Below are 20,377 nucleotides of genomic sequence, written 5' to 3' on the forward strand. Positions count from 1 at the left end.
CCATCCTACAGGGGCTGTCAGAGAACAAGCTGCTACTGGCCGGTCCCCACTCTGGGCTGGGAAAGTGAGCTCCCGATCATCCTTGAACACCACTGCATGATGGGCCTGCACAGGCCACGTGGGGCACAGAGAGCATGGGTCCCACATATGGTGAGAGGGCCCACAAGCCTCAGGTCCTTTTCCACGGGGTTCTCTGAAGTTCCTTCCATCCCCGGCCTGGAGAGCCAGACAGCACCTCCTCCAGGAAGCCCTCTCTGACTTGCCTTGCTGGGTGCTTCCACGGCCCTCCACTGGGGGCATGGGTGGCTCTGAATTTCCACTGAGCTTGCTTGTCTGTTCCCCAATCTTGGCTGCTCCCTCTTAGTGTCCTGTCCCACATTGCTCTAGATGTATTCCTTGTATCTTACACATACTATAAGCTCAGTGGCTACGCATCAACTAATGAACATGAGTGAGTAAGTGAATGCATAAGTGAATGAACGAATGAATGAATGAGCAGGTTTTCTAGCTACCAGAATATGGATCCCCCATCAAGGAGAGGGAGGCCTGCAAGGGTTAACCAGGAGTCCGCCTGTGGTCTGAGGTAAGCAGGGAGCATATTTGTTCAGGTAAATAAGGAAGGATTACTTATAATGGGAAATCAGGCCTGGCCAACTCTTCATCTCACGGCTGCTTGCCTTCCTCCCAGCACATTCCTGCACTCTGCCCGTGTCCACACTGCCCTGCAGATCTGGAACCCCAGCCCACCACGGCCTCCATGTAAGCCCCTCAGGCTAGGTCTTGCCACCGTGCGGGCAGGTGGCCCCGGGCTGGGAGCGAAGGGCTCCCTTACAGGGCACACAGCCCTGAGATCTCAGAGGGCCACCCCTCGAGGGTGGCCAGGCCCCCAGCGGCCCACGCGAGTATCACCTCTGCCCCCAGCCCTTCTGGCCCCTGGTCCCACTGCCCCCCCAGATGCCTGGCTGAGACCCAGCGGTGGCCCGCGCTGCCCACGCCTTCTCCTGGCCCCCAAGGTTGGCTCCACGGTGGACGGCTCCCTGGGCACCAGGCAGACAACGGGTAAGTCTGGTGGGAAGGCAGAGTGCTTTGCCATGGGGGCTTCCCCCTCCCAGCTGTGCGGAGCGGGTGACAGAGGGCAGGAGTTGGAGGCATGGTACCCGGGTCCAGAACTGATCTCCCAGGCATTGCTGGCCTGTGATCTGGGTCCTTCACCCTCAGAATCCCCTGATCCTCCTTATGCTGCCCGTCTGCCCCCCTGCCCCGGGCTGACCCCAGAGCCCGGGTGAGCCCTTGGCCTGGTGAGAGGCCCAGGATGGCCCCCGTCTGGGCTCCACCTGGAGCCCAGCCCGTACAGCCTGAAGGGAGGCAGCCTTGCAGGTGCAGAGCCTTGGTCCCCGAGACACGGCCAGTTCTGCTTGGCTGGCGAAACACAGACGACCTTTCTGCCGCTGCCAGCCACAGCTGCTCTGCCAAGAGAAGGGTCCGCCTGGGGACAGGCCATGGTGGGCAGGGGCTGGCCGAAGCCTGGAGGCTCAGGGCCGGGCTCTGGGTCGGAGCAGGAGGGACAGGCCCAGAGCCCGGGGTTTGGGCGGTGGTGGGCCAGAACCCAGATGGGCTGGGGAGCTGCGGAGCGAACTAACAGGGCTCGAGTACCCAGGGAGGCAGAACGCGGGTCTGGGCGTTCTGGGCCTGCGGGCCCCGGTCTGGGCACACTAGGAGAAAAAAGGGACGTCCTTGGGGACGCTCATGTCTAAGATTTGCCAGATGTCTGCTGTGGGGAGAGAGGGAAGTGATGGTGGAGAGGACAAGGTAGAAAGCCAGAGGGTCTGGATGTCTGGGGACTCCCCTGGAGGCTGGACCAGGTGTGCACGTGTGTGCGTGTGTGCGTGTGTGTGTGTGCATGTTGGGAGTGGGCAGTCCCATGGAGCCGGCCCCGGATCCCCTCACCCACCCAGCAGCCCATACCCAGGCCACAGGCCTCCAGTGGCCCATTCCCTATATGACAGTAACGGCCTTTCTCCTTCTCCTTAGTCAAGTCTAGGACTCGGCCTCATTTCCTGCTTCACAGCAACCCCCAGTAAAAGGCCGCATCTCCCCAGCACCAGCTGCTCGGCTGAGTAACAAAACAAACAGGCATCGGGCTTCCCCAGGCCCGAGGTGGCGAGGTGGCGGTTGGGATGGGCAGGAGACTCCCCAGCACACAGGGCCCCCCACCGCCCCCCACCGACACGACCCAGCCCAGCTGGGGGTGGGGCTAGAGCCAAAGACTCCCAGCTTGAAGTTTCACCCCGCCCCCCAAACTCACAGAAATTTGGGGAGAGGGAGCATCCTCAGGGCTCTTGGGGAGGTTGAGGTGCGGAGGAGATGCTCTCTGAGGGTGGGGAGCCACCCTCCCCTTTGAGAAATGAAAAAGGAGCTATGAGGACACCTAGAGCCGAAAACTCTGTCTCTACTGGACTCGTTTCTTGTGAGTTAGCAATTATAAAACACCCACGGTAAAATGCGACGCCATTTGATTTTCCCAAGGACCCTCTGAATTGCATGGAGCTTCTCTGTCCACCAAGCCTGAGGGAAGAGGGCGGGCACTCAGCAGGTGTTCCGTTGATCAGAAATAAGTAGAAAAAAGAGGAGAACCCACTTTCTACCACTGAGGTCATTGCAGATACAAAGTTCATACCCTTGAAACAATTAGGGCCCCATTTTGTGCTTAAACAGCTTGGTGCGGCTTGAGTGTAACCTGGGGAAGTCAGTTCAGACTGACCTGGGGACAAAGACACTTTGGGTGGAGGGCAGGAAAGGGTGGGTTCAGGCCCCCTGTGTGACCTCGGGCAAGTCACTTTTCCTCCCTGCCCTTGTAGCTCCTTGTCTGTGTAATGAGAAGGTTAGACAAGGTGGCCTCCTCTGTTAAAGGAGGCTTCATGGAAGGGACAATCTGGAGCTGGATTTTGCAGGCTGTATAGGAGTTGGTGGAGGCAGCCTGGCTGGATTTGCCAGCTTTCTAAGATGTGTGCTTTCCCAGGCTTGTGCCCCAGGCTCGGGTCAGCAGAGGTGGGTGGCTCTAGCTCTGGCTCCTCCTAGAGGCCAGGGAGGGGTGAGTGAGGCCAGCAGCTGCCCCGGGCTGGACTAGAGAGCAGGATGACCTCAGGTAAGGCTCAGGCCTCCCTCGCCACCAACCTCAACTCTTCCCCAGCCTCCACCCACCATCACCACCTGCTTCTTCCTCTGTTCCCCTCATTCCTCACCCCATCACCTTTCCCTCCCCTCTTCTCCAGCCCCGTCCCCTCACCTGCTCCCCGGTGCCACCTTCCTGAATGTCCCACCCATTTCAATTCGCAAGAAATTTCCATCCACCTTCCCTCAATCTTCATAAGCCTTAAGGCATGCTCTTGACAGCCCATTTAACAGACAGGATCACTGAATCTCTGAGGAAGCCAAGTCACTTATCCCAGTCCCAGAGCTAGAGAGCAGGGAGGTGAGGCTCCATCCTGGTCTGGGACCCTCCCCTTGCCCCCTCCCCGCCCCCATCCCATTCTTCACCCCGCCCTGCTCCCCTAGCCAAGGGAGCAGCCTGTCAGGTAGAACAACTCTTCCCAAAGCAAACTTTGCACAAGGCGAGTTGCCCTGGGCTCTTCCTGACATTTAATGCTGGGCTCCTTCCCCTGCCTCGTTTGCATGCTCCTGGCTCAGGAGGTGCCCCCTGCCAGATTCTCCTCTCCTACCTTTCAGCAGCTGGGGCGGGGCCTCCAGACCCAGGGAAAGTGAGCCTCCTCATCCCTCCGGACTGACTGATGGACTGACCGCTCCTCCCCTGCCAGGGACCTGTGTGACTCTGCTGGGGACCAGATAGACAGGCCCCCATTCAGGACCTTAGAAAAGGACAATGAGGCCTCTCTGGCACCACCAGAGTTGAGAAGCCCTCCCTTTTCCCTCCAGCTCTGGGATTCAGGAGAGGGGCCTGGGGGTGGCTGCCCAGCCAGGGTCTCAGCACCCAGGACTAGTGACATTGGTGGGGACCTAAGTGTCTCTGCTCTTGGGCAGCAAGTTCTTCCCGCCTCTGACTCCCACAACCCCCTCCACAGGGCTCTAGGACAGAAGGGCGATGTGTCTCCGCTAACATTTCACAGATGGGGGTGTGGGCCCCAGTAACTCCCTAGGAACCCATCCCCGCCCATCTGAACCTCTTTTTTTTTTATTTAAAAAAAAATTTTTTTTAACGTTTATTTATTTTTGAGACAGAGAGAGACAGAGCATGAACGGGGGAGGGGCAGAGAGAGAGGGAGACACAGAATCCGAAGCAGGCTCCAGGCTCTGAGCCATCAGCCCAGAGCCCGACGTGGGGCTCGAACTCACGGACCATGAGATCGTGACCTGAGCTGAAGTCGGACGCTTAACCGACTGAGCCACCCAGGCGCCCCTCTAAACCTCTTTTGAAGCAATTTCTGTTCTTAGCCTCTCAGGACAGTTCATTCTGGACTTCTGTCATTTTGTGCAATGTTGGAGTGCCTTCGCTTTGTCCTGAAACCCCAGGGTGTGCTCCCCAGCCCTGTGATTGGGTCTCAGGGCGCATTTTCTCCCTCAGCCCTGTCAAGACTTTATAGATTCACCAACCCTGGTTTATGGAGTGCTGTGCCTGGCCTGGGGGAGGCCGCCAAGACACGTGAGGCTAGAGACGGGGGTGGGAGGGGGGGTAACAAATGTGCGCACCCGCCTCTGGGAGATCGCAAAGCCTGGCCAAACCCCAGAGATGCAGGTGTCTTTGAGTCCCTGTGTCACCGATGAGGAGGCAGAGGCCAAGAGGACGGGCCAAGGTGCCACAGGCAGGAGCCGGGGGAAGCCACGTGTTCTCACACCCTCAGGGACCCGGCTGCCCAGCGGGGCCAGTAGCTCGGGGAACAAGATGCCCATGAAACATTGAAGCCTGCATCCTGGAGCAGGTGCTGGGAGGGGTGGTATGGGGCCGAGGTGCTGGAGGAGCGCGGGGAAGAGTGGCGATCTGTGGGGTCCTGGGGAGACTGTGCCAGAGGGAGGCGGGGCAGCCCAGTTGGCGCTGCTTGAGCGAAGGTGAAATATGCATGGCCAAGGGAGAGCAAAGGAGCTCGATGGGGTACTGAGACCAGGCCTGTCTCAACAAGGGCTGAATGAAGACGTGAGCCGCAGTTTCTGAAAGTCAGGCAAGACTTGAACTTGATATGGCTGGAAATCGGGGCTGTGGCCTGACCACCCCAGCATCACTGGCTCTAAGCCCTGGATTTGTCCCGGCTGGGGTCTTGGCTGCCTGCATGAAGTGGAGAGGGGACGCTGCTGGGGTTGGGAGTCCGTCTGATGCGCCATATGTGAGGCCAGAGGCAGCCTGGCAGAGCCCCTGCTTGGGCAGAAGGCTGGGCTGGGTTTTTCAGAGGCTCTGGACACCAACCAACTCCAGGGGAGGGAGGCAGGGAGGAGACACAGCCACACCCCTTATTCTGCCCAAATGTCCACCCTGAATCACGTTTCTACTTGCCGGGGGAGCCCCTAGAGTCCGGCTGTTTCTCCACCATCCTGCTTCCAAGTCAGGCTCAGGGGCAAGATGGGGGCCATGGGATCATAGAATCCAGACAGCGTCTGGGCTAGAAAACACAGAAAAGGACACTGGGGCCTGGAGGGGACCAGGGGCTGCCCAGGGCCCCACATACAGCGCGAACAGAGCAGGACAGGGTCTCACATCTCCAGGGGTTGAGGGCTCCAATTCTTCCCAGGCCACGCCTCCCCACCCCCTGCCTTTGGAGCAAACTCAAATACAGGGGAGAGCTTGAGGCTGAGGTGGGTTTCTGCACCTCCAGGCTGCAGGCGTCCGCGCCACCCAGAGCTCCGCTGTGGGGCATTTGCAGGGGCTGGGTCAGCGGGAGGCCTAAGCAAAGGTGAAAGGGGTGGGCAGCAGGGGAACCCTAGAGGCTGGGAGGTGCTGAGTCACAGCACTGTGTGAAAAGAGGGAAGTGCTCCGTCTTGAGTTCTGGTCCCTGCTCAGTCACCACAGACACTTCCCTGGTCGCGGTCACGGCACCCGTGTCTGTCAGGTGGGAGTAATAGTGGCTGCCCCCTGGGTTGGCTGCGCGAACCCAAGGAAGCAGTTTATTTAGCTGGCCTTCACCTTGTCCCGGACAGTGTCACAAACAGTGTCAGGAAGGCTGAATGCGTGGACGCCAGTGGTACCCATGCAGCGGGAGCAAATGGGAGACGGAGCTGGTACAAACGTGCCTTTGGGCTCCTGGCTGCCCGAGGCAACTGCGGGGAAAGCAGACTAGACCAGACTCCTTGATGTTCCCTTGAACCTATTTGCTCCTGCCACCTGGCCCTGTGTCCCAACTCCCTACCCAGCTTCTGATTCCTATAGCCTCGCTGCTCCCCAACCTCCGCCAGTTTCCACACACACCTCCAGGCTCAAGCTGAACCTCCCAGAGAACAGGGCTCCTGAAAAGTTAGGCCAGGGGCCTGCCCGGGTCTGGGATCTGACGAGGTGGGAGAAAGCCAGGAGACCTAGAAGAAACCTACCTCCCCTGTTCTCATGCTGAGCCCAAGATAGACAAGTCCTCCCCCAGTCACCCCTGAGGGACCCACCTCCTTACTCTCTGTCCTTGGGGTCGCCAGGGGCAGCAGGTGCCTGGGGATGACCACAATGGGGTGCTTGAGGAAGGCCAGAGCTGCCTGGAGGTAGCCAGCCTGGGACACCTTCCTGGGTAAGAAGGCAAATCTGTCGGGTGGAGAGAGGTGGCACTCTGGACAGGGAAGGGTGGTCAGTAAGGAGGAGGCTGGGTCCTTTTATTGGGTCCAGCTCGTTTGAAGAACAGTTTTAAAGGGCAAAGGGAGCTGAGGTTCCATGGAGGGCGGGAGCGACTGAGGAGAAGTAAGGGGGCAGGAGGAGGGGTGGAAGAATGAGAAAGTAGCGGGGAGAGGCTGGGTCCAGAGGCGGGCAGGGTTGGGCACTGGCCTCAGTCTCCCTGCATCCTGGGGAGGCCAAGCTTCTCTCCAAGGTGCTGACCAGCTAACTGGGGGGCAGGCCCGTGTGGCCCCTACCCACTCTGCATGGCCCCTGGCCAGGCCCTAGTCACACCCCCACAGTCCCCTGACCCTGACAGATTGAAGGAGGCCCTTGCTTGGAGGGAGAGAGAGGCTGACAGCCAGGACAGTGGGCCACAGTGAGGAAGCCCCAGAAGGTCTGCCCCAGCTGGTGGAGAAAGGCCAACACAGAGCTCAGTGGCAGGTTCTGTCACCCCCGCCCTCCCCCCCACTCTCCCCTGGTGCTCTTGTCTTGGTGCTGGGGTCTGCAGCCAGGGTCCTGGGCTCTGGGCAGCCTGAGGCTGGGTCTCACGATGGAGGTAGGGGCCCGAGAACATTTATCCCACCTGCAATCCCCCCGGGGGTGCGATCTGGGAGCCTGGACTGAGCAGGATGTGGGAGACAGGCTCCAAGCCCATAAGTGCCCAGAGCCTGCCTAAAGACCTCCCTGGTAACTCCATTTCCCTGAGGCTGTGGCCTCTGGAGATATCAGGCGATCTTCTGCCGGTGCCAGGTCGGGGTGGCAGTGAGAACCCGGGAGGCCGGGCAGTGGCATGAAACGGCTGCTATAAATCTCCAACTCTGGGTCCCTCTGCCCTCTCTCCTTGATCTGCCTTCCTGAGGGAGTGGGAGGTGCTGAGAGAAGGGCCCCTGAGGTGGCTAATCCCTCTGGCCGCAGCCCCGCGGTCCCACTGGTCTGGCCCTAGATCTGGGCCTTGGCCTCCACCAGCTGTTACCAAATTTTCTTTGTTTGGAGTCTGAGCCAGAGCCTCTGGAGCAGGAGGGAGCCAGGACATGCTGAGCCTTAATCCAGACATGTGGTTTAATCCAGAAAAGATCAACTCGAGGTTTGGGAGCTGGAGGCATCGCTCAGGAGACGGGCAGCATCTCGGACCCAGCCTACATAGGCCAGTGGGAGGGCTGGGCCAGCCTTCACAGGGACCCGGGCTTGGCAAACATGGGGCTTATCCCAGGACCCTGTGCCTATGGAGCAGGAGCCTGAGGGTCAGCGGGCCCCAGGTTTGGTCCTCGCTCTGCCATGACTGTGGGCACGTCCCTGCCACTCTGTGAGCCTCATTTTCCCCAGTGCACATGTGTCTTCATGGGCGAACAATCACCTGTGGATATAATCACGGTTGAACTGCACAGCACAGGTGGGAAGAGCTGGGAAGTCAGCTGTTGAGGAGGGCTTCCTGGGAGAGGAGGGGGCTTTGGGCTGAACTGTGATGAGAGGGAAGTGGCATCTTGGGCAGGGGGATGGCAACACAAAATAGCCATGTTGTGCCCACAGCACTGGGGCCAGGGGAGAAATGCCATTGTCATTAGAGCCCGGATAAATGTCGATCGATCCCTGGTTTTGGTCCAGACCCTGCCACTGACCAGCGAATGAATCCCTTCCCCATGTGTGATCTACAAAACTTTCATATAACATATAGTCCCTTCCAACTCTGATAATCTGGGCTGGGTAGGAGGTGAGCTGAGACATGGGCACCAGCCATTGGGATTGCATGAGGGTGGCAATGGGGAGCCATGGGAGGTTCTTGAGCACAGGGGTGCCTGATGAAGGAGCATCGAAGGGAGATGAGCTTGACAGTGGCGTGGAGTGAGCAGTCAGGAGGTGGGAATGGACTTTGGAGGATCAAGTTGCCCAATCAGGAGGTGGGCAGGACCCTGGGAAAACGGACTGGCCAGCCTCAGAGGGAATGTGGCACAACGAGCACAGCCTTTGCGTGTCCAGCTGGGGACTTCTGGCAAGCTGTATTAAGACCTCTGTGCCCCCCTGTCCACATCTATAAAATAGGGCTCCTGAGCCCACGTCCCCTGGGGCTGTGGGTAGTAAAGGAGTGACAGGCGTGAATGCTCTGGGCCTGGGGAAGTGCTCACTGAGCAGTTCTCTCTTCCAGCCAGAGTCTGGCCCCAGAGCCAGACGCCAGAGTTGCAGGCTGGACACTAAAATCCCCGGCTCCCTGACCAGTAAACCAAGGTCCCCCCGGATCTGGGCTGCGGGGGTCAGAGCACTCCCCACCACCTCCCCACCTGTGGACAGTCAGATCTTTCCTCCCACCGCACGATTATTATTTTTCACCAGGGAGGTGTTGGGAGCTGGGACCGAGCCTTGGTTGAGAGCAGGTTCCCTGGCATTTAGGAGCAAGGTGAGGGGGAGCTGAAATGCAGGGTGGGGCGGAGGCGGGAACTCGCCCGGACCAGGAGTCAGAAGACCTGGATCCAAGTCACTTATCTCTGCGCCTTCACTTGCCCATCCACAAAATGGGAATGAGTATAAGGCCTGGTTGCCGCTCTCTGAGGAAGGACAGATGCAACGGGTGCTCGCTCAGTGAGTCAGGGATGTGTCATCACATCCCGGCCCAGCAAATGCTGCCACCTGCCCCACCCGTTCATCCTCACTGACCCCTCATGCCACTGTGCCCCAAAACAGCAGCTGCCTCCCACCCCACCTGTGGCTGCAGCCACGCAAGCAGGAGCGCCACGAGGGAAGCAAGTTCTTCTGCTTCTCGGAAAAGCTTTCTGTCTCCCTGGCACATGGCCCAGGGTGCTGGCAGAGACTGTCCTAACGTGGCAGGCACGGGAGCCCTGGGGACGTGGATGGGGCGGGAGGCAGGAAGGGGCGACGAGGTGGGGGGCTGAGAGGGGCTCTCCAGGGGTGGGGCCTCCTAGGGGGTAGGGCGTGGGCATAGGCCAGGGTGGGGACCCGGGAGCAGAGGGGGCTGTTGGCACGGCCTGGGTAAATAATGCTGGGCCCACAGCACACATGTGTGTTTGCACAGAAGGCCTTGAAATGATTCCAGGCCTGCCCTCTGCCCCCCGCAGCCCCACCCCACCCTGACCTTTCCTTCCTTGTCACTTAAAGGAGCTCTTGAAAGGGAGAGTCGAAATCAAAGGGAACACCCTTCTCTCTTGCTGGCATTCTCTCCGCCACAGGAAGTGGCACAGCTGCCATGTTAAAGTTGGGACAGTTGGGCACTGCACAAGGGAGGGGACGAGACGGAGCTGGAATTCCACTCGGGCCCCATTCACCAAACTCTGCTTTCCAGAGAGAACGCTGTTTTCTGAGATATGTGAAGGTGTGGAATGGGCTAGCTGCAGGCCTAGAGAAGCCAGAAGGATCTTCCCAGCTGGGTTCTTTCCCTGCGCCCCCTCCAGGGAGGGGTAAATGCCGCTGCACATCGAGGCTAACCGGGCAGCCAGGTCAGTCCCATGCGAGGAGCCACGATGGGCCGGGGAGCCCCCCACTGTCCCGGTGTGGCACAGTACGTGTCACCAGTAGAGTCTACCGGTCCTTTGATTAATGCCTCTTCCTCTCACTGGCCCGACGCCTTTCAAGCGGCAATTCTCAAACGTGAGCTTGTGTCAGAATCACCCAAAAGCGGGGCACCTGGGTGGCTCAGTCGGTTGGGTGGCCGACTTCGGCTCAGGTCACGATCTTGCGGTCCGTGGGTTCGAGCCCCGCGTCGGTCTCTGTGCTGACCGCTCGGAGCCTGGAACCTGTTTCAGATTCTGTGTCTCTCTCTCTCTGACCCTCCCCCGTTCATGCTCTGTCTCTGTCTCAAAAATAAATAAACTTTAAAAAAAATAATAAAAAAAAAATCACCCAAAAGCTGAAACACACTGCCGGGCTTTCCCGGGGCTTCTGACTCGGTCGCTCTGCGGTTGGCCTGAGAATCTGCATTTTTTGCCACGTTCCCAGGTGGCGCCGATGCTGCTGGCCCAGGCACCACGTCGTGAGGAACACGTGGGCCCACCTGAACTTGCCCTTAACGGGTTCGTCTGCTCCTTTCCTTCCTGCTGACTTTCATTAGGAGCGTGTACTTGTTGATAATCTTCCACCTCTGTCCTGAGTCGTGCTGGAGTCCCGGGCCCACAAATCACAGAAATAGCCCAGAAACCCTGGGGTTTTGGTACCTGTACATCTCCTGAGGCCCCCGCCTCACCCGATCCTCCTACTCCAATAGGGGCTGCAGAGCAAAAGGGCCCTCGGCAAAGCAGGGCCTGCATGACCGCTGTGGAAAGAGGCCTCCAGCTCCTGTTTTGAGGCCAAGTGGTAGCCCCCTGGGGGGCCTCGGGGCGGCAGGAAGAGTGGGTGTCTGAGTTTCTGGGGGCCTCCGTCGTTCCCCAGAGCATGCTCCTCCTCCCCTCTCTCCCCCTCCCCACACCCTTCCCCTGCAGGTGGGCACGGCCTCCTCAGGGCACACTCCTCCAGGGCGAGGGGAAAGGAGAGGGCGCTGGGAGCTGGGAGGGGCAGGGGGCAGTACCTTTGGGGAGGAAGAGGTGGAAGACTGGGTACGAGGAACCCAGTCCTGAGCCAGTGTGGCGCCACTCAGTGACTGCCTCAGCAGTGTCAATTTGTTCACCTCCCCCAAATGGTGGTGGGGGGGAAGAGGGCCCGCCTCCCTGACTTGTGAGTGGCTTCTACCCCGCCACTCCCCTCACCTGCTCCTCGCTCCTTCAACCGCCAGGTGAAGGTGATGGTGACCTTCTCCCTTCCCCACCGTCTTTAGGAGAAGAATAAAAGAAAACAAGCTTTGCTCCACAAAGACAGATTTGGATTAGCTCTCAAAAGGAACTTCCTCCACAGGACGGTGGACGGGGGATCTGGGCATGGGCTGGCCTGGGGCCAGAGGCCCGGACACTAAAGTTTACTTGTCCAGGCCTCAGTGTGCTCATCTACCAAATGGGGCTACTCATGCCTTCCGTTGTGAGGCTTGAATGAGGTCGAGGACCTCAGAAGGGTGTTGTAAGCACACCGCGTGGGTAAAGATTTGCTTTCAGCCAACCTGGCTTTCTTGGGGAGTGAGGGAGCTGTTTACACCTCACTTTCTTTCCCAGCCAGGAGCCTATCTGCCCAGCCCTGTCCTAACTGCCCAATGACCCGGAAGCCCCAACTCTCTCCCTGGCCCAGTGGGCCCCTCATCCCCATAACCAGCTTAGTGGCCCCCACGGGGATGGGGAAGCAGCCAGACCCTGATTGGCCTTCCTCTCTTATTTGTGCAGACACAGCCACCAGCCCAAGCAACGGCGGCATGGGCAGTGCCAGCCCGGGCCTGAGCAGCGTGGCCCCCGGCCGCCTCCTGCTGCCCCCCGACGCTGTGTTGCGCACGGGCGTGGAAAAGGCGGCCGCGGGGGCGGTGGGGCCCGAGAGACGGGACTGGAGCCCCAGCCCGCCTGCCACGCCTGACCAGGGCCTGTCTGCCTTCTACCTCTCCTACTTTGACATGCTGTACCCTGAGGATGGCAACTGGGCCACCAAGGGCCCCGGGGCCAGCTCTCGGGAGGAGCCACCTGAGGAGCCCGAGCAGTGCCCTGTCATCGACAGCCAAGCCCCCGGGGGCAGCCTGGACTTGGCACCGGGGAGTCTGACCCTGGAGGAGCACTCGCTGGAGCAGGTGCAGTCCATGGTGGTGGGCGAGGTGCTTAAGGACATTGAGACAGCCTGTAAGCTGCTCAACATCACTGCAGGTGAGCCTTTCCGCACGTCCCCCTCCGTAAGGCGGGCCGCAAGCAGGGCTGAGGTCGCTGGGGGTGTGGGGGGCCGCGCAAGGTGCACTCTGGCCACCCCTGGCCCGGCCTCGGCAACACCAGGCATGCTGGGGATTCTGCACATACAGTCAGCCCACGGCACACAGCAGCTGTGAGCCTGGGAAGGTTCCTACCCTCTCTGCCCCAACTGCTGGAGGCAATGCAATCAAGCTCTACACCATCTGACCCTCTACCCACCCCCCCAGAGGCGTCTCCATGCTCGCCTCATCTACTCTGCTCCAGCCACACCTGTTTTTTGCTGTGCCCACGACCCTCACGCCTCAGGACCTTTGCATCTCTCAATCCAAAACGCTCTTCCCCCAAAGAGTTCCTTGGCTCACCCCGTGCCTCCTTCAGATCTTGACTCAAATGGCACTGTCTTGATGAGGCTTTCCCTGCCCCCACTGTTGATGTTACTGTCCACACCGCCAACTCTTACTCCTCCTACCTGCTTTATTTCTCTCATCGCATGGACGGTCTGATGCCCTGCATATTTTATTTATCCATTTTATTTGCTCTCTGTCTCCCCCACTGGAATGTACACACCCCAAGGGCAGGGATTTTCATTTGTCTGGTTCCCTGCTATATCCCCAGTTTCTAGGATGGCGCCTCGCTCATAATAGATGTTCAATAAACAGTAACTTCTGAATATGGCAGGCTGTGTTCTAGCGCTGGGGAATAGAGTGGGGAACACAACACAAAAGCCCCTTTATCCACTGAGCGGACATTACAGTGAGGGAAACGGATCGTAGATAACTAGATAAATGTGTGTCACTGGTCCGGTGGTGATGAGGGCTCTGATGAGGAGGGGGCATTAGAAGTCCAGGCACACGTGTGTGCCTGGAAGGTGCGGTTGTGGGGCCGATGCTGTGAGCTGAGGGGCTGCGGGGTCTCCAGCCTCCTGTTCCTACATCGTCTCTCCAGCTTTGGGCAGGCCTGACCCATCTCCTGGGTCCCCGGATCCCGGCATTTGAGCATCCCACTCTCGTGCTGCTGTCACACAAAAAGTCTTCAGGCGTCCCTCAGGCCCGGCCCCCGCCCCCAACCATCCCTGCAGGTGCCCCATGCCCGTCCTGCCCCTGGAGGTTTCCCCGTTCTGCTTCCTCTCCCACACCGGGCTGGGGAGGGGCCTACCCTCTGAACAATGGAGACAGAAACAAATTGCTTTGACCCTGGGAAGGCAAATGGGTTTATGAAGTGGGGGCAGCCCAGCCTGCAGGTCATCCAGCTAGGGCACCAGCTTAGGCCACAGTGTTCTCTTGGAGGCCCCATTGTGACTGTGCCACCAGCCCAGCCTCCACCCACAGGCCCCGCCAGCCTCACCCCAGAGCAGCTCCCCGGGGAACCTAGCCAGTGACTCTCTTCCTAGCCTCTGCGGCCTGGAGAGCCGCATCATGACCGCCCGGTGCCCTGCCATTTATTCGTTCAGTGCTCGTGCACTGAGCAGCTAGTACGTACCCGGCCCTTTGTTAGCTGTTGGACAAGAGGCTGCAACTCTCTGTGCCTCAGTTTCCTCATCTGTAAAATACAGTGGAGATTAGGATTCGGGTTGCAGGACTAATTCCTGGTTGGGTTTTTTCCCTGGTTCCTTGAAGGGTTTGGGAAAGGCAAGAGGCAGCTGAGAGAGAAGCTCAGGTGTCTCTGGTTTAATGTCACCGCCCCCTCCGGGGAGGGGGCTTCCTGAAAGGCCTTCTGAAGGGACCGGAGGGGTCGGGGGGGACCCGAGGTCTGGGTGAGGTGGGGGGTGCAGAGGCCCCAGGCTACCCTGCCCTGAGCCAAGTTTGTTTTTAAGACCCCGGCTCCTCTGCCTCACTCCCCTCTCTTCTTGGGTGCCCCCTCCACAGGGCCCCTCAAGGCCCTCTCTGGCCTGGACTGTTCTCACCCCAGGAGCACACAATCCGGGCCACAAGCTTCCAGTTCCCACGGGCGCCCCACCAGAGCAGAGCCAGCCACATTCGGGGCGGTGGCCTCAAGTAGCCCGTGGAACTGAGGGAGTGTCTCTTGTCCAGACCCCGTGGACTGGAGCCCTGGCAACGTGCAGAAGTGGCTCCTGTGGACAGAGCACCAGTACCGGCTGCCCCCCGTGGGCAAGGCCTTCCAGGAGCTGGGGGGCAAGGAGCTGTGCGCCATGTCGGAGGAGCAGTTCCGCCAGCGCTCACCTCTGGGTGGGGACGTGCTGCACGCCCACCTGGACATCTGGAAATCAGGTGGGACGCGGCATGGGTGAGAGAGGTGCCTCCCGAGCTCCGAGCCAGGGACCCTGAGGGGGGCGCTAGGCTGGGACTCCCGCCAGGGCCGCTCTCTGCTGGCGAAGCAGCTGGTCGGTCCCAGTCCGGACTCTGTTCTAAATCTCAGCCCCACTTGCTGCTGCCTCCCCAGATCCTGGGCCGACTCACCAGCCCTGACCCACTCCCAGTCCTGGGCAAACCCACAGCACTTAGGGCCAGAGCGTGTGGGAAGTTAAAAGGTAGGAGTCGGACTGTGAGAGCGCGGGGGACCGTGGGGACCACGAAGTCCTCCTTTGTCCTTTTGAAATTGTGTTTGTCTGTTCTGTGTTTTCCATTAAAGGAGTAATGAGGTAATCAGTGTGCGTGAGTTCTCAAAAGACCATAATGGAAATAGTACCGTGAAAAGGAATTTCCCCCCTCGCTCCTGACCCCCTGCCTTCCAGTCCCCCTGCCTAGAGGCAACCACCGTTACTGGTTTCTTGGGTACGTGCTGGAGGGAGTCTCCACACACGACGAGCAAACATGCACGTGTGGTTTTCACCCTTTTGTAACATGGATCGTGCCAGAGTATCACACTGTTCCACTCTTGGTTTATCTTGGACCTGGCTCCCCAACAGCATCTCTACAGCTGCCCTCTTTCTAATGGCTGCGTGCCAACCCCTTAGTGTTTAAATCACCTCGCATCCCACTGCGTGCCCTGCACGGAGCTGCATGCTTTGGGGGAGGCAGTGCTTGCCCCACGAGTTGAGGCCCCTGCCCTTAGGGGTCTGGGATCAATAAAGGCATGGGACCCACTCATATGTATGACCAGTAGAGACCGGTGTCCTGCCCCCGCCCAGGAGCTGGCAAGTGCCTGGCTAGAGAGCCAGGTGGTGATGGGGGCAGAAGCTGGCTGCCTCCATCCACGCCGCTTGGCCTCAGTCCCACCCGAACACCCTCTTCTGCCCTCTGGGTCTGCCCTGGGTCTCAACCTTCTCTCCTTGCCCCGCAGCGGCCTGGATGAAAGAGAGGACTTCTCCTGGGGCGATCCACTACTGCGGTGAGCCAGGGCCAGCAGGGAGGGGCCAGGGCTCTGGGGTGCAGGGTCGAGGGGTGGCGCCCCACTCACCGCCCCCCTCCCTGGCTGCCCAGCTTCCACCAGCGAGGACAGCTGGACCGACAGCGAGGTGGACTCCTCCTGCTCCGGGCAGCCCATCCACCTGTGGCAGTTCCTCAAGGAGCTGCTGCTCAAGCCCCACAGCTACGGCCGCTTCATCCGGTGGCTCAACAAGGAGAAGGGTGAGCCGGGCTCCCCACGCGAGCCGCGAGGGGATCGGGCCTCACTGACGCTGGCGGGAGCCTGCCGGCCTCCTGCCAGGTGCCAGGCACAGGGATGGCTGGGGGTTGGGGGCTGGGGGGGGGGAGCCGCCCCCCGCTTTTGCCCCGAATGCCGGACACGCTGCCGTCACTGGAGCGTCAGGATCTGCGTGCAGCTTGTGTCTCCTGACCAAGCTCTGTCCTATACAGGACCCCCAGCTCCACACGGGGCCGGGGACATGCTAGGGACTTAATACTCTGCCGAGAACTGGACACAGTCTTCCCCTTCAAAACATCATAGCTTCCCCCCATCGTTGGGGGGCCTGGGCGGCTCAGTCGGTTAAGCGTCCGACTGCGGCTCAGGTCGTGATCTCATGGTCCGCGAGTCCGAGCCCCGCGTCGGGCTCTGTGCCGACAGCTCAGAGCCTGGAGCCTGCTTCTGATTCTGTGTCTCCCTCTCTCTCTGACCCTCCCCCGTTCATGCTCTGTCTCTCTCTGTCTCAAAAATAAATAAACATTAAAAAAAATTTTAAAAAAACAACATCATAGCTGCCTCAGGGAGACTAATGTGCCCGGTGAGAAATACCACGTGGGCCTCATAGGCAGTATTAGATTTCCAAGAGGCCACATTAAAAAAAAAAAAAGGTAACAGGTGAACTTTTCTTTTAAAGTTTATTGTGAGAGAGACAGAGAGAGTGCAAGTAGGGGAGGGGCAGAGAGAGAGAGAGAGAGAGAGAGAGAGAGAGAGAGAGAGAGAGAGAGAGAATCTCAAGCAGGCTCCATGCTGTCAGCACAGAACCCACATGGGGCTCGAACTCATGAAACCGTGAGATCGTGACCTGAGCCCAAATCAAGAGTCAGATGCTTAACCAACTGAGTCACTCAGGTGCCCCTTAACAGGTGAATTTAATTTTAATAAGCTTTTATTTAATCTAATATTACAGATTATTAAAATTTCAACACATAATATAAAAATTACTAATGAGACATTTTTACTAAGTCTTCAAACACTGGTGAGTATTTTACAGTACATCTCAATTCGGACTAGCCACATTTCAAGTATTCAAGGGCCACATACGGCTAGTGGCTACCTCACTGGACAGTGCAGGACTAGATGGTGTGTGTATGTATGTTGGAAAAGACTCAGAGCCAAGAAACCCAGGTTCTAGACCCCATCCTGCCATTAGTAGCTATGGGTATTGGGACCTCAGTCTTCTTATCTGTAAAATGGACAGGATTCATTCCTCCAACAAACCTTCACTGAGTACATCCTCTGGTTCCACACCGGCCCAGCCAACATTTACAGAGAATAAGTGTCCCTTTGGTGCAGGGAGGATTCAGCTGCACCCCGTCCTTGAGGGACCTGCAGGTTATAGGAGAACCAGCAGTGAAATGAGCTGGGGTACAGAGCGTGCCGGGGCTGCGACAGGGCGGTGGGGGCAGCTGTGCCTTGTTCAGGAGGACTTCCCGGGAGTGGTGACTTGGGCTGAGTGTGAAGGACAAATAGGGGCTAGAGGGGGTGGAGAGAATTTCCTGCACAAGGCACGGTAACCCTCGTGTCTATTTGAGACTTAACGCGAGCCCGGTCCTCAGGAAGACGGTTCCATGATAGACTTCTAGGGAGAGGAGATCAGGGAGGGCAAAGTGGTCTGGGAAGGCTCCCTGGAAGGGGTGTGCTGGCTTGGGTTTTGCCAGGAGGGTTTAGAATGAGAACTGGGATTGTTAACAATGTCATAGTTCCTCCCAAGGGGCACTTCTGTCAGACTCCGCTGTAAGCACTTTCTGTCGCCACTCAACAAACGGTAGTCATTACAACCCCCTCCACCCACACGGTAAAGGGGCCTCAAACAGCTTCTCGAGGTAGAATATGGCAGAGACAGGCTTCAAACCTGAGGCAGCCTGTCTCCAAATCCACTCTTTTCCCCACCTGCTCTGAATTAATCCTACCAGAAAGGGCCGTGTTGGCTTCGGTGTCTGAGGATGGCAAAGAGGTCTTTCAGGCTTGGGAGCTGCTGGTCAAAGTGGTGGGGGCAGGGGCGGAAGTGGGGATGACCTTGACAAATGAGCCGTAGGCACAGCTCAGAGCCCCACAGGGCTTCTGCGCAGGGTGTGCAAACCCCACAGTAGGAGCAGAGGCTGGCAGGGGCCAGGCCCTCGGGGCCCCACATAACCCGCTAAAGTATGCAGGCTCACCCTGCACTCAGCAGGTTTGTGACCCCATAATATCATTTATCACTTACTGGGGCACAAATTTCTTTAACCCTCGCTGCCACCTTGGGAGTAGATAGCATGCCCCCCCACGCCCCCAGCCTGGCCCTCACCCCCCACCGCCGACACTGACCTGCTGGTTTTGGTCTTTCTCCCTCCTGGCACACCCCCCGCCTTGCACCGCTGGCTCTCTCTGGGCCCACCTGCTCCCCCAGGCATCTTCAAAATTGAGGACTCCGCTCAGGTGGCCCGGCTGTGGGGCATCCGCAAGAACCGGCCGGCCATGAACTACGACAAGCTGAGCCGTTCTATCCGCCAGTATTACAAGAAGGGCATCATCCGGAAGCCAGACATCTCCCAACGCCTCGTCTACCAGTTCGTGCACCCCATCTGAGGGCTGCAGGCCAGGCCTTAGGCCTGAAACTCGCCCTCGCCAGACCTCCCTCCTGCCCACCCCTGCCTCTGCCGGACCCTGAGCTGAGGGAGACTGCAATCTCCTGGCGTCGGAGTCTAAGGTCCTGGAGGGGACGGCCCTCTGCTTCCAGGGGCGTAAATGAGCTCTCCGGGCCCGGGGGACCCCTGGGTGGGAGTGCTTCCTCCTCGGGCCTGACTGCTCACATGCCCAGTTCCCTGGAAGATGGAAGGAGACAGGGCTGTCCTCAGTGTTCATGGCTCCCTGGGGAAGGCCATCCCTCCACCCCAGCCTTCTGACCCCAGAATTTCCAGAGCAGAGCCGACAGAATGACAGTGACTTAGCCAAGGCCACTAGCAGTCCAGTGCTCCCTGCTGCCCCATCCTGCACCATGCTTGGCGTGATGCTAGGAGACGTCTGTGCCCCCGAGTCGGGAAGCCTGGGGTGCTCCTGGGAACGGATAATAAAGATACTAGAGAACTACCGTGGCCCCAGTGTCTGTGCAGCAAGTGAGTGGCACAGCCCCAAGGCCACCACTGCTCAAAGTGGTTGTGGTCACAGTGGCCTTGGGGTGGTCACAGGGGGCTTCCTGGGGGAGGTGGCATTGAGCGGAGTCTAAACGGAAAAGGGTAATTAATTGGTAGAGGCCGTGGGAGAGAGGCAGTGAGCCTTCAAGGCCTGGGAGGGGCTAGAAACACCCTCATCTCCTCCCACCCACATGGGGGCCCATAGGAAGGAGCAAGGCTGGGGCTGAAGAGGGTCTACCTACTTAGGCGGGGGGAGACGGTGGCGTCCTCCACGGCCTCTTGCTGTGCTGTAGATCGGGGGCTTTCTGCCTTAAGTGGCCAGGGTGCTAACCCTCTTGCGAGGGGCCCCTGAGCCCTGGTCTCTGCTTGGCCAACCAGAATGGCTCTGGGATGGGGCAGCAGGGGTGAGGAGAGAGTGGGCACTTCAGCCCCCACTATGAGACCCTGGCTCGACAGCAAACGGGTAGAAGAGAGGTTGACTTGTTTGTGGTGTCTCTCTTGGAGGGTCCCGGACCTCTGCCATGCCCTCTGCCGAACACCCCACGGGATGGGGATAGGTAGGGCTCAGGAGGTCTGTATGTGTGCTGGGTGGGGGAGAGGGGGGAACTACCACCCACTCTCCTGGGGGCATCAACTGTCTCAGCTTCCTCACATTTGCTCAACAGTGACCTGGGGGCCGATTGTGTGCTAGGTATTTCTACCGCTTTTTTGTCATGAACCCTCCCAACAAAACTGTGAGGTAGGCGTGACTCCCCTATTCTGTGGACCATGAAACTAAGGCTCAGAGCAGTTAAGCAACTTACTCGGAGCCACACAGCCAGCCAGCGGCAGAACCAGGAGCTGGACCCACAAGGACAGTGCGCTCTCTGCCCCTCCGTGTCTCCTGCTTTGTGGCTGGTTGGCACCTTTGGCCACCATAACCCGTAGGTTCTGATGACAGGCTTCCAGGAGACAGGACTGGGAGCCTGTCAGTGCTGCCCAGGCCACTGGGGGTTAAATGCTGCCCTATTCTGCTGCCTTCTGCCCTCAGCAATTTTATTGTCTCCAGAAGAAAGTTTACTTCTGCCAGTGAGCAAACACCACCTTGGCATCTGTCAGTTGGGACTGGACTGGCAGGAGGAGGGGGCCCTGCCCCAGGC

The 20,377-nt window shown here is 58.9% G+C and overlaps 1 protein-coding gene across 1 annotated transcript; it reads left to right on the top strand.

The window, feature by feature from the left end:
* The first annotated feature begins 644 nt into the window (after positions 1-644).
* SPDEF (SAM pointed domain containing ETS transcription factor) lies at positions 645-19,194 on the top strand. Its single transcript, XM_019456818.2, has 6 exons — positions 645-1,059; positions 12,043-12,507; positions 14,577-14,774; positions 15,787-15,834; positions 15,927-16,073; positions 18,515-19,194. The coding sequence occupies exons 2-6, from the start codon at positions 12,072-12,074 to the stop codon at positions 18,691-18,693; spliced, it is 1,008 nt and encodes a 335-aa protein (XP_019312363.2). The 5' UTR covers positions 645-1,059; positions 12,043-12,071; the 3' UTR covers positions 18,694-19,194.
* Positions 19,195-20,377: the final 1,183 nt, after the last annotated feature.

Source organism: Panthera pardus, unplaced genomic scaffold, assembly GCF_024362965.1.
Source record: "Panthera pardus isolate Hobbes unplaced genomic scaffold, ASM2436296v1 HiC_scaffold_17, whole genome shotgun sequence".
Taxonomy (NCBI): domain Eukaryota; kingdom Metazoa; phylum Chordata; class Mammalia; order Carnivora; family Felidae; genus Panthera; species Panthera pardus.